Here is a 13,159-nt window from a genome sequence, read left to right on the forward strand (position 1 = left end):
GGCAGTGAGTAGGGAAAGGTTGCTGGTGGATCTCTGAGTGACACGCAGTTGGAGTTGCCTGTCTTCCTTTGGTAAAGGAGGAGAAGTTTAGGTGAGAAGGAAGTGCTGTTCTCAGGGGACAGACAAGCAGAGAACGTAAAGTGAAGAAGTGTTGCTTGTTGTTGGCAGCCGCTTCTGCAGGAGAGATGGGCTGAGAAGACCACCTCTCCCATCGTTCTCAGGCCAGCACAGCAGCCACCAGCTGTTTGTAGCTTCCCTTTTAGTGATGCTTCTGGTTTGAACTTCTTGGCAGCGCTGAAAAAGGTGGCGCTATCTTGGCGAGACTAGACAGGGCTCTTTAAAACTCAGCTCTGAGAGAGTGAGGGGCATCAAATGAGAAGGATGGATGATAGAGGAGTGGCAGCAAAAGCTGAAATTAGAGCCCTTGGAGGCAGAGGCGAGATGTGAACTTGCAGGTCACCTTTGGGCCCAGACTTTCACAGTCAGGACATTGGTATATTGACTCCAGAGGAGAACTGAGGTTTAAGTCTGGATAGCAAAGCAGGCACCTTCAGATCTACCTGCCCCACTCCTCCCCTCTGACAGCTCTCCCAGAAAAGCAGCATCCCACGAGTGTGGTAACTGCATTGCCATCGCTCCAGCTGCTTAAGAAATACTTGGGGGATTCAAGCCCATCATTTTTTCCTTCTATCCTAGAACACTTCAGCTTTTTTTGAGACTGACCCATGACACAAAAGGCTTTGCTTCAGCTCTCTGTCTTATTGATCTGCTCAGGTTGTTGGCTTGTGTCCTGGGCTGAATTTTGAGACCCGGGATAAGCTCAGAAATGTGGAAAACGTATGGATGTTGAGGTAAACAACTCTTTGGAGGAATTTCACTTACTTCCTTGAAGTCATAAATGATGTTGGCTTCTGTCCAGGCCAAGTTCTACACTTAACACCTCAGCTCAACCCATCAATTTTCAACAGTGCGTCTACTGCTGGAAGCAACTGTTCTGTAACGCTCCAAAGAGACTGTCGCGCTGCTGCTGGGGGGATGTGGCCTGTGGTGGGAGTACTGACTCCACACAAAACTCGGTGCAGGTGCTTGATTGACAGAGGTGGACTCTGCAGAGCCTCTGGCACTTGCGAGACAGCATTTAGCCAGCCAGATCTCCTGAGCTTCCTTGCAGCCCAAGGCTCAGAAGACCTAGAGCCAGCCAGCAGGAAGATCTGGTCATGGGGTTGTGCAGGAAATTTTGGTCACCTAAGTATGGCTGTAGGTTTAGGGCATGGCCATGGATCCTTGCCACTGCCTTAGAAAGGCTAATAATAATACTTTTGTCTATACCTTTTCTGTGCCTTGTAGCACTTGTTTATTTTATTATAAAAACAGCTGGAGAGCGAGTCCCCCTTCCCATTTTAAGGTGGCTTTACCAGTCTGAAGTAGCTTTTATCCCAGAATAAACAGGAGTGCTGCCATGAATCTACACAGATTGACTATATTTAAGCCAGCGGAAGGTAAGAAACAGAGATCAGTGAGCCAGATAAGATGAGTTGATTAGATCAGTGCCAAATCCATTAATGTCAGCAGGGAGCATTTTTTATTCTGCCAGTGACCTAAATCACAGCTGACAGCTGAACGTGTTTTGGCAAGTCGCGTAGCCAGCAATTTACTGCAGAACTTAAATTGGTAGAAACGCCAGGGTTGTTAATGTAGACAATTCTGCTCTGCTAAAAATACTGAGGATTAGGGGATCTAATACATGAGAGCACCAACACACCAAGCAGTGTCTGCTTTTCCTCTGCTTCCTGAGAGAGGGGGGTGGTTGTGCTTGTTTCATTTAAAGAAAAAAAAGAAAAAAAAAGCAAAGGCAGGTTTGTACTTTTTTTAGATCCACTTGGCCAGTTCTATGGATTCTGGCAGCAGGTTCATCAATAAAGGCCCTTACCAGAGCTCAATGAAAACCAACAGCAGTGCTTTCCTTTGGCTTCTCTGGATGTAGCTTTTGTGTGTGTTGCCTGAGGTGACATCAGGCCCAGTGCTGCTGCAGTTATAGCTGGTGGTGAGTGAACCCGGGGTCAGTACAAAGGGAGCAGCGTTTTGCTGAATATTCGGTGCTGGAACATCCCCAAGCTTGGCAGTGGGCTGGTCTCTCCCCTGCAAAGGCATCTGCCCCCAGGAGAGGCTTTGCATCTGCTTTTTGTTTCGCACCTTCAGATTCAGCTCCTTGAACAAGCTTTTGAGTAGAAGGATGCTACGTTATCAACTCTTTTTGAAAGCATCTTTTCTCCTTGCTGGTGTCTCTCTAGGATTTTCCTTTAATCTTCAGGTCACAGTAAGAAAGATAGGGACAGACTTCTTAGCAGGGGCTGTTGTGACAGGACAAGGGGTGATGGGTTAAACTGAAAGAGGGGGATTCAGACCAGAGAAAAGGAAGACATTTTTTATGTTGAGGGTGGTGAGACCCTGGCCCAGGTTGCCCAGAGAGGTGGTAGAAGCCCTATCCCTGGAATCATTCCAGGTCAGGCTGCACCTTGGGGCTCTGGGCAACCTGCTTTTGTTGCAGATGTCCCTCTTCACTGCAGGGGATTGGACTGGATGAGCTTTGAAGGTCCCTTCAACCCAGAACTTTCTATGATTCTGTGTTTGGTGGTGGACTTGGCCCTTCCAGGAAGGTTATCTTATATATTCCTCAAGTCCTTTGCCAGTACCGGTGAAAATGTCTGTTTTCTATCCAAAGCAAACAGAAGCAGGAAGATGCTTGACTGCAAAATCCAGGCTGAATCCTTTGCTGGGCTGGTAACGGACCCTGCAGCTAGACCAATGCCTTGGGCCTTGCAGCTTTATTCCAGGGGAGCTGAACTCCCTGGGCCTACATGTGGCCAACCCTGTGCTCTTGAAGCTGACGATCAGACTTGGCACCCTGGAAGAATGATTCTGTATTTATTGTGGTCTGACAGAGAGTCCTCGCAAAGCTCAGACAAAAGCTTCCATCGCCTCTAGCCGTGCTGGGCTGTTGGAGTTTCTCCTGTATGATGGACCTGCACCCCTCTTTGCCCAGCCTGCAGGAGAGGGCCTCCTCTCCCCACAGAGGAGCGGAGTGTTTCTCCTGAAGAGCTTCACCATGTGCAGGTTTGCAACAGGCTTGGGGAGTGAAAACCTGTTTCTGCTTTTGGATCTGGGTCTGTGAAGGGGTTGTGAGGTGAGGTGCCAGGTCTGAGCAGTGCAGGTGGGATTTTGGGGACAAGGGTTTCTGTGGTACTCCCCATTTACCCCAGTAGACCTGTGTGTGTATCAGACACCTCTTTGCTAAAGGCCCGTTCTGCCCTCTGCTGTAGGATTGATTTCTTAGCATGAAGACAAAGGCCAAGGATGAACCTTTTTACGAGCTAAGAGGGGTGTTCCCAGTCTCTCCTATGAGAAAACTGACTGCAGTTAGAAATACCTGCTGTTAGGGAGCAGAAATTGGTTTCATAGGATAGGCTACTTGCTGCCAGCCAAATAAACCTGAAAACGGCACTGTGATGGTTTTGAGTTGTTTGCTCATGAAGCAGAACTTCTCGTGACTGAGATCCTGGCATGAGGTTGTGGCCATGTAGCCACAGAGACATGAAATCTGCTGGTAAAAGACTTGACTCTAGTTTCTGTTTTTCTGTGCTCCCCAGGAATCCAGATGTTCATCTGCAACCGTGAACACTATGGTTTCCTTCCCATGCCCCTGAAATCTCACCAGACGCTGCAAGAAGAGGCTGAGAACTTTGTGCACACTCTAATCGAGGCTATGAGTAAGTTGCTGTGTCCTCCCAGGATGCATCACCCCCAAGTTCATGTTTGTAGATCTCCTGCCAGTGGCCCAGCTTTCTTCCCCTTGCAGGAATCTGCATCTTCATGTGTCTGCTTTCTTACTCGTTTGATAGGCAGTTTTCCATTTTCCACCACTTTTCTACCTAGGGGTGTAATCGCTTCACGAGCAGGTCAACCCATTCACAAAACTTCCCCATATTAAATGCAAAAATACATCTTTGATGTGGAAAGGATGCTGCAGAACCTCATTTTTGTCATGAGGTCTGTGAAGCTGGCTTCTGCTTTGCAACCTGGACGCTTTCTGCTACACCCACTTCTGCAGTGACACCATATCCCACCTTCCCCAGGGCTTTTTGGGCCCAGTGATGAAGACACATGTAGATATGATCTATCAGTGTGGCTTGTACATGAGGGTGATGCTTGGGATCTCTCCTCTCTTTCAGTCGATCGTCCTCCCGTTGAACCCTCTCAGTATGTCTCTGTTCCTCCGAAGAACCCTGACAAGATGGGATTTGATGAAGTAAGGAACCTGGTTTGCTGCCATTGTCTTGTCTTCTGATTTATCACTTGGAGGACCTGGGTTCTCCCTGTAGCTTAACTTCCAGCCATTTTCCCTGCAGTATATTTTCCTGTAGCTCTTTCCCAATCTCTCATCTTTTGGACTTAAACTCTTTGCAAGGAGAAAATAACCATCCTTATTTGGGGAGAGCTTGTGCTGAGCTCAGGGAATCAGAAAGGAAAGGGCTCAGGCAATGTTCTTTGCCTCTGGCACTTGCTTTGGAGAAGTGAGGCCGGTCAGGTCCATGGGCCTGCTACAAGAGCCCTGGTTAGAAGTGCAGGTTTGTGTGCAAGGCCAGTGCCCAGCAGAGCTTTGGGCTTCCTGTCTTGATGGTAAGGATGTTTTAATCCAGCCAGGAGGAGGTGGCAGAAGAGAGGCTGAAAACCAGGTCATTGAACCCCTGAGTTCTTGTGCCATTTCCTCTTCATCTGCCCCTGCAGAGCAGCTCGGCAGTTCTTCCATTCTGGAGCAAAAACTGGTGTTTTGGGAAACCTCTTCTGCTTTCCAGTGGCAGAAGGGAACGATTTCTCTCACCTAAGAGAGACATGAGAGCCTGGAACAGCTGAGGGAGCCAGGCTGTCAGCTGGGTACACCGAGGAGCGATGAAAACCATGCGTGCTGTCCCCTTACTGGGGCAGCTCTCCCCCTGCCCTGCTCGGTCAGCCCATTTTTTTGCTATGGCCTTGAATAAAAGTAAACTAGTAAGACAGTTGCTGACACTGCCCCAAGACCCCGCAGAAATTCCTCTCCTGACTCTGCCTCGCACTGTGGAGAGAGCAGACATTGAGGGGAGGAGGCTGGAGAGGGATCTGCTGGGCTTTAATTTTGCAGTGTTAATGAAAAGCCATAAGCCAGCATCCCCTGCATGCGCAGCTGCCGGGGAAGCAGCGGCACTGTGACCGGCGGGGTTGTGGTGATCAGGGGAGCCTTTGTTTTCTTGGTGTGTTCTGCTACATCTGTTTATGTGACTCGTAAAGCCTGAACCTGGTTTGGCTGCATGTGTTTGAGTATCTGTGTTTAGGACACAGCCAGTGCAGGTTTTTTCCATGTTGTCCTTTGTGGCTGCCCTTTATTTACTTGATTTATTACTTTTGCATTTGTAGTGAGCTGGAACTCGATCAGCTTCTTACTGGGATGAGGTTTTGCTCCACAGGCTACAAGGCTGCGCTTGTACTTGTCTGCTTGGGACTGAAAAACATCCCTGACTCTCTGCAGTTTACCTGCAGATGAGGGCTTCAGTCCCCCACTCTCCCCCAGAGAGTCTGTCTCCTCAGGGCTTGGATAGAGCCCTGCCCAGGCGTCTCGGCTCCCAGTCCTGGCTCTCGGCTTGGCTTTCTGCTCTGACAGTGGTTACAAAACTCCCTTCTGTGCCGTGTCCTTTGCTTGGGTGATGGCCCCGCTGATAATCCCAAGCACAGGCAGTGGCAGCAATGTGGGGAAGCGTGTGCGTCAGGGCTCCTCTAGGGCTGAGGTTGGAGGTGGCTGTTTTAATGTAAGTCTAAACATCCTGTATCTTTGGAAGTATAGACTTGTCTGTAACTGGACTCCTCTCACCTTTTTCTGTCCTTGAAGAGCAACTCTCCCCGTGACATCAAACATCCAGAAAAAGTAATTGTTAGAGGACGAGCTCTAACCTTTCAACTCAAAACCAGCTCCAGTTTTTTGACAAAATCTGAGCACCGTGGAGTGAAAACACAGCCGGTGTTTTTGTAAGATCTGCTTTTTTGGTGGGACTGCTGGAGAACAGCAGCTCAGGACTCCCTTTTCTCCCTCCCTCCCAAGCCAGGAGGCTGATGTCTCTCTCTTCCACCCAGATTTTCATGATCAATCTGAAGCGTCGGAAAGACAGGCGGGATCGGATGCTGCGGACACTCTACGAGCAGGAGATTGCTGTCAAGATAGTGGAGGCTGTGGATGGAAAGTGAGTCTTGGCTGGGGTGGCTGTGGGTTGCGCGTAACTGTGCAACACTGTCTTCTCGGACACCCTGACCTCCCTTCTGGTGGGGAAGGGTGGGCTCAGTGAATACGCCTTTTAATAGTGGGCTGTTTGGGGCAGGTTTGCTCTGTTTCTTCCTTTGGTTTTTTGTTGTTGGTGGTGGTGGTTTGGTTTGGGGGGTTTTTTTGTTTGTTTTTATGCAACTAGTCAGTCTCCATGAGAGAACCAGTGCAGTTCAGACCAAGATGAAAATCAGGTTAAAATCAAACTGATTTCTGTGATCTGTAAAACTCACATGTGGTTAAAAGGAAAGCAGTGAAAGTGTTATCTCCAATTATCTCCTGGGAATGTTGTCCATCCTGTTGCCTACAGAGCTGTTGTGCTGCAGTCTTAACCCTGGCATGGCCCTTTCCAAGCTTACGCTAAGGCATGTGAAAACCTTTTTATAACAAGAAATTAAAGCTCAGAAATTTTTGGTCTGAGGGTTGCAAAAAGGCCTCAGAGAGATAGGCACCCACGTGCCATCTAGTGGTCTTTGAGACTTGGGTACCCATCAAGACCTCTTAGAAATATGACCTGAGCCAAGCAAAGTTTATGTTTCTCCATGTTTTTGAGTGAAACAAGGGCAGGAGTTTCTTGAGATGGGGCTTTTCACTGAACATTGGCAGCAGTTCCCACGTTGTGTTGTGTCTGTCCTGAATTTGGGTTTGGTTTTTTTTGTTTTGTTTTTTAGTGGTGATAGATTTTCTTTCTCTTTTTCAGAGCACTGAACACGAGTCAGCTCAAAGCTCTCAGCATTGATATGCTCCCGGGTTACCGGGACCCATACTCCTCCCGGCCACTCACCAGGGGAGAGATCGGCTGCTTCCTTAGTCACTATTCCATCTGGAAGGAGGTGAGGAGCTCGTGGGTGCCTTGGGGTCCCTGTGGGAAGGCACCCAGCCAGTCCGAGGGCAGAGCATCAACCACCGTGCAGGGTGCTTGGAGCAGGTTTGCTTTGGAGAAGGGCAGGAAGGTTTTAAAGAACAAATGGTGTTTTAAAAAAACTCCTGTGTTTTTTTTTCATCCCTTTGTTCTGCGTCTGGAGTGAAGCAAGTTCCTGTGACTCTGATTCGGCTTTTTTGAGTTGGCATGTCAGAAATATTCTTAGCACTAGGGATCTCTGTTACCTGAGCTGAGAGATCTTGTTTGAGTGGTAAAAGCTGAGCATCCATCTGTCCCTGGTCATCTGGGGAGTGACACTCAAGAGAATCTGGGCTGTGCTTGTCATGGCATTACAGATCCCGACCAGGGCACTGATCTGATCAGCCCAGAGCCAACGGGATTGACTTCAGTGCTGAGAAGTCAGTGCTTGAGATTGCTGAATGGCCAGATGATAACATGCGAACCTACATGCAGGTCACCTTTGCATGTGTGTTCTCCAAGTCTCCAGGGCCAGATGTTGGGTATATCAGACTGTCCTTCTTCCCCATCTCCGGAAACACGCTCTTCCAACAAGGAGGTTTTTCTGAACAGCAGCTTTGGCATCACAAGCTGCTGCACGTTCCTCTGAGGAGGTGGTTGCTGTGGTCATGCTAGATGGTAGCTCCTGAGTTCTAGGTGGTGCAACATCAGATGAAGGGTTTTTCTAGGTTGCAGATGTTCAGCCATGGGGTATTTTCTGGCCTGTTCTCACTGGGTCTTGTGATCTCTCCCAGCCGAGCTGTGAATCTGGGAGTGGTTCTCCAGCCTTCCTACCTGGATGGTCTGGAAGGCAGTGCCACGTCAGGATGACCCCAGCAGTTTCAGGGTGCAGGAATTAGCGCATGTGTTCCACCACGTTCTCTTGGAACCCTCTGGTTTCAGGTGGTGAACAGAGAACTGGAGAAGACGCTTGTTATTGAGGATGATGTGCGCTTTGAACATCAGTTTAAAAGGAAGCTCATGAATCTGATGCGTGACATCGAAGAAGCCCAGCTTGACTGGGAACTAATGTAAGTAACTGGCCCTCAGCTGTCTGGGAGCTCCTGGGTACAGGGGAGGTCAGCAGCCTCTGCTGAGTCATGGATAGAGATGCAAGTTACTGCTGGAGTGTGGGGCAAAGTGGCCAAGACTTCTTGTTGGGTCTTCCCATCAGCATGGAGCTGCCTTCTGAGGCAGGCTGATGCTGGAATGCCCATCAGGTACCATTACTGCCCTTTATGGGCAGCACTGGTTGATCTCAAAAGTGTGTGAGACACTGATGTGACAGGGGAACTGACACAGCTCAATCCTGAGGCTCAGACCATGTCACCTTAGCTCCTTTATGAAGTCTTTCACAGTTAGACCACCCAAGGGTTAGGACTTGGATGTCTGGGAGTGATGTGGGATAGAAATCCCTGGATAGGGATAGAAAGCCTGGTCAGGGATAACTTCTTGAGCTGACCCTCTGCCCTTCCCTGGTTGACATGAACAGTCATGTGGTCCTAATTGGAGATTCAGTTTGATTCCAATGTCCTTGGTCTTTTCACCCCCGAAGCTACATTGGCCGGAAAAAGATGCAGGTGCAGGAGCCTGAGAAAGCAGTTCCCAATGTCATGAACCTGGTGGAAGCTGATTACTCATACTGGACCCTGGGGTACGCAATCTCTTTCCAAGGGGCTCAGAAACTCATCGGAGCGGAGCCTTTCGGCAAGATGCTGCCTGTAGATGAATTTCTGCCCATCATGTACAACAAGCACCCGGTGTAAGTGGGATGCCTTTGCTGCTGGGGCTGACATGAGCTGGGTCTTGCTGAATGACCGTCAGGCAGATCGTGTTGGTGTGTCTTCGTTCTGTGGCCTGGCTGGTGGGGGACAGGGCTACTCCTTGTGCTGTTTGACTGGCTGCAGCAGAGCTCCTGGCATAGGTCAAGGAAGTGACAGACCTGCTGCAGAGGAGTTGTTGTTCCTACCTGGTACAGGACTCAGGGGTTGGTTCCAAGACGCTTGGCCGTCTCTGGTAATGGAGGCTTTGCCTGCAGAGGCTGTGTGTGGTTGTAAGGCTGTAGAGTCAGACTCCACCCCAGCAACTACCGCCGCTTCCTGGGACCTGTTGGGGTCAGTGGGTTGGCTTGAACCTCACAGCTACAACCAGTGGCACTGGTGGACGTTCACTTGGTTACTGGTGGTTTTTCTCTCCTCTTTAGAGCGAAGTACATGGAGTACTATGAGACCAGAGACTTGAAAGCCTTCTCAGCAGAACCTTTGCTTGTTTACCCCACCCACTACACAGGTCAGCCAGGCTACCTCAGTGACACTGAGACCTCCACCATCTGGGACAATGAGACTGTCTCCACGGACTGGGACAGAACACACTCCTGGAAATCCCAGCAGCAGGGCAAAATCCACAGCGACACCCAGAACAAGGATGCCCTGCCTTCCCAGTCCTCTCTTGACACGCCCTCCTCCAGGGATGAGCTATGACCACCTGCTTCCCCCAGGACTCTCTGGACAGCTGAACCTGCCTCACACTTCAGCTTTTCACCCTTGAAAGTTGTAGAGCAGCTCTTCATGTGGTCTCCTTCCCACTGCTTCAAGTGCAAAGCACGAGTGGCTGGACCTGACAGCTCACCGAGTTGCTTAGGGCCGGGTGGGAGGTGAAGGAGGAGAAAGAACAAGTGTTCCAGACTGGCAGAAAAAAGGCAGAGATCGGAACAAAAGCCCTCGCAAGCTTTTGTAACAAATCACCCCTGAATGACGTCTTTCTACGGTTCCTCATGTAGAAAATTGTATTTATAAAGATTAATATATAGCGGTGTATGAGCGTTAATACCATTCTGGAGAGCTGTAACGGGGCTGCCCTGTAACTGTGACTTCTCGTAGGTTTGTAGGCTTTTCAGAACCCTGTTCACGGAGAAAAACGATAGGCAAGCGTTTGGTTATTTGGCTTTGTTTTTCAAAGGGATCCCTCTCAGAGTCGATAATGGTTCCCAGAAGCGTTCGGTGCCCTGGAGCTGTGCTCCTCTGTAGTGGCTGAGGAGAACTGTCGCTGGTTTCCCCTACCCAAATGGCATAACTGCTAGATCCCACTTAGACAGGCCTCCCCATCCAGAGCTGATGTCTTGGCACATCTAAAGCCTTGGAAGAGGTGGAGGTTGTGGTTTTATTTGTCTCTGCTCTGTCCAAAGGGAACAAGGTGGAGTTGGTCCCTGTTGTGTCCTGCTTCAACCCCTGCCACAACCCCTGCCTCAGTTTATTCTTTCAGAAAAACAAAGCCTGACAACCTGTTAGCAGGCCTGTTTAATTAGGCCATAAAACCAAGCATAGGGCTTGTAGGAACTTGGAATTTGGAAAGTTTGGTTACAAGCTGCTTCTCACTATAAAAACAACCTGCAGGACTCTTGGTGGTGTCCGCCGTACTGTTCTCACAGCCTCTGGAACTGCGCAAAAGGCCACTCACCTTGATGCTTTCTTCAGGTGAGGAGCAAACTCGTCTTTTTTTTTGGATGGGTTCCGATGTACTCATCGTTGATGAACATGCCAGCAGAGTGTGGTGTTTATTGTTTGGGGTTTTTTTGTTTTAAATGTTTCTCAGAGGCCAGGTGATAACGGCCTGCACTGCCTCGGTCAGCCAGCACCAGCTGCTGGTGCAGCGGAGCGATGTTCTCCTGGACTTGTGAGCTAGTCTGACCTGGTGGCAGATCTGGACAGTTGGAGATGTGGGGTTGGGTGGGGTTTTTAAATTTTTGTTTGTTTTCAATGATTACTGATCAATGTTGTGCTTCCTGCTAAAGAAGATGTGTTATTACTTGTCAGCCGGTCTGATAATACATAGAACCTGGTGCAAGATGAGCAGCTGTGTGTGTTCTTCATTGGGTGGGAGCAGCCCTGGCCGGGGAAGGACAGCTCCAGAGTTTTCCAGCTGTGTCCCTCTACCACGGCCATAAAAATGTGCCTGTTCAGCAGCTACCACCACCTGGAGTCCCTGTTCCTTCCAGGCTGGAGCAGGTGCCCACGACGTGGTGCGTGTGGAGAGCAGGTTCTGCTGCGGCTCACCGCGCGCATCCTGGGACATTGCTCTCTGAGAAGCCCTCTTGCTTCCTCCTCAGGTCTGGCTTTACTAGTGGCAAGTCTGACCTCTCTGAAGCACTGCTGAACAAGGCAGTCCCAAAGATGCTGGTAAGAAGGGCAGTGTGGCCTTCAGAAGCAGGACCTCTGCGAGCTGGTGAGCATCCAGCATGCTGTCAGGTGCCATCAGATCCTGGGACATGCACGTGCATCTGAGTCCAGCAGAAGAGTGGGGATCAGCTGGGCCTGAGCAAGTGACTCCCTCTGGCCTAGTGTTGTTTTTCTGGTTTAACGATGTGGCCGCTGCTCCATGTAAAGGTTTGTTGTGGTTACGCGGGGTCCGTGCCAGCTGCTGTGAGGTCCATGCCAGTTGCCGCAGGGTCTCTCTTCTGCCCTAGTGTGCTTTTTGTTTTGTGAAAGACCCATTGTTGTGGTTATGCGGGGTCCGTGCCAGCTGCTGTGAGGTCCATGCCAGTTGCCGCAGGGTCTCTCTTCTGCCCTAGTGTGCTTTTTGTTTTGTGAAAGACCCACCTCTGTGTCTCTTCCCCCCCAGCCATGGGGGGGGTGGGGTGGGTACCTGGAGGTACCTGGGGGAGCAAGGGCTCTGTTTTATCCAACCCTTCCTCTTCTGACCTTTCATGGTCCTACTGAAGCACTTTCTCCATGGACATTCTGGCTGAAAATGACCCTGCTGCTCCTCAGGGTACTCCCCACTGGGGGCTGGAGAGGTAAGGGACTGACACCCTGGGGACAAGTGTGCTGTCCCCACCTGGGTGGGGTAGTGGCTGCACAGGGAAAAGGTCTCTGCATCACTGGCCCAGCCCTTTATACTGGAGCCACTGGGCTACCCCAGCCTTACAGTGAGCAGACACAGCCCCAGACTTGCAGGTTGTTCTTCTACCTACGTGTGTCTGGGTGTACACACAAGCTTTTTCAGTTTATTTGCACAGGCCGGACCTGGTGGATGGCCAGTGGTTCTCCCTGCCCTGATGAGCTGTTTTTCCTAGTCTGTATTTTCAGCTCTCTGGCAGGTGTTGCCCAGGCTTTGCCCTACACAAAATTAATGATGTTTTGGAAAAGCAGCAGCCACTTGAAACACTTCTGTGTTTTTCTCTTCTTTTTCCACTTTCCATGTACTTACGGGTTTGTGGGTTTTTGGTTGGTTTTTTTTTTTGCCTCACCTAGCACCAGCTTGAACCAGCTCCTGGCTCTGGCTGAGGAGGCCGTTTGCTGCGTGCGGAGCAGGGGCTGTGCTGCGCTGGGAGCTGGCACAGCTTAGGCATCGACGGGCCCCAAATGCGGCCGTGCTCTGTGCTGTGATCAGCTTGAAAATGAGTTTCTGTTACAGAACCTGACAAGGGCCAAGTAAGAATGCGCTGGGCTGCCTCACGAACCACAGAGGGCTGGGGGTTTCCCCCTTCTCCCTTTTTCCCTTGCCTTCAGGATGGGTTTTTGCTCTGCCCCAGCTGCTACCAGCTGATGGTGAAAACACCCAACAGCGCCTACCCCACAGCGTGGTGATGGGCCGGTGGAGGCTGGGAACAGTGTTCACCCAGTATATGTAGCAAAGTAGCTGGAAAAGCGGTTTGTTCACCAGAATGGTGACAGACCCTAAAATGATGATCTGCCGTAACACTGATGGCAACCTCACAATGCTCTTTGAGATGGGCAAGTGCCGCGTCGCTCTTGGGATGGCAGAGCGAAATTCCTTGGTCACAAACAGTTTGTTTTTATCCCGAAGGCCATTGAGTGAGGTTGTGGTGCTGTTTAATCTCCCCAGGCAGTTCCAGTAGAAGAAAAAAAAGTGAGAAGCAGCTTAAATTCAGAGTGATCTTTCTCTTGCCTCTGCTGTTGTGACATGGGAGGCCCTTT

The 13,159-nt window shown here is 50.1% G+C and overlaps 1 protein-coding gene across 1 annotated transcript in view; it reads left to right on the forward strand.

Moving 5' to 3' along the window:
* The window catches only part of LOC104493465 (procollagen galactosyltransferase 2), a 17,354-nt gene extending 7,570 nt beyond the window's left edge, over nucleotides 1-9,784 (forward strand). The window contains exons 5-11 of the mRNA XM_010136146.1: nucleotides 3,648-3,767; nucleotides 4,230-4,306; nucleotides 6,160-6,266; nucleotides 7,044-7,176; nucleotides 8,127-8,254; nucleotides 8,779-8,985; nucleotides 9,427-9,784. Of these exons, the coding sequence (XP_010134448.1) occupies nucleotides 3,648-3,767; nucleotides 4,230-4,306; nucleotides 6,160-6,266; nucleotides 7,044-7,176; nucleotides 8,127-8,254; nucleotides 8,779-8,985; nucleotides 9,427-9,703 (1,049 nt within the window). The 3' untranslated portion in view covers nucleotides 9,704-9,784. The remainder of the gene's footprint in view (nucleotides 1-3,647; nucleotides 3,768-4,229; nucleotides 4,307-6,159; nucleotides 6,267-7,043; nucleotides 7,177-8,126; nucleotides 8,255-8,778; nucleotides 8,986-9,426) is intronic.
* Nucleotides 9,785-13,159: the final 3,375 nt, after the last annotated feature.

This window comes from Buceros rhinoceros, unplaced genomic scaffold (assembly GCF_000710305.1).
Source record: "Buceros rhinoceros silvestris isolate BGI_N320 unplaced genomic scaffold, ASM71030v1 scaffold4520, whole genome shotgun sequence".
In the NCBI taxonomy this organism is placed as follows: Eukaryota; Metazoa; Chordata; class Aves; order Bucerotiformes; family Bucerotidae; genus Buceros; species Buceros rhinoceros.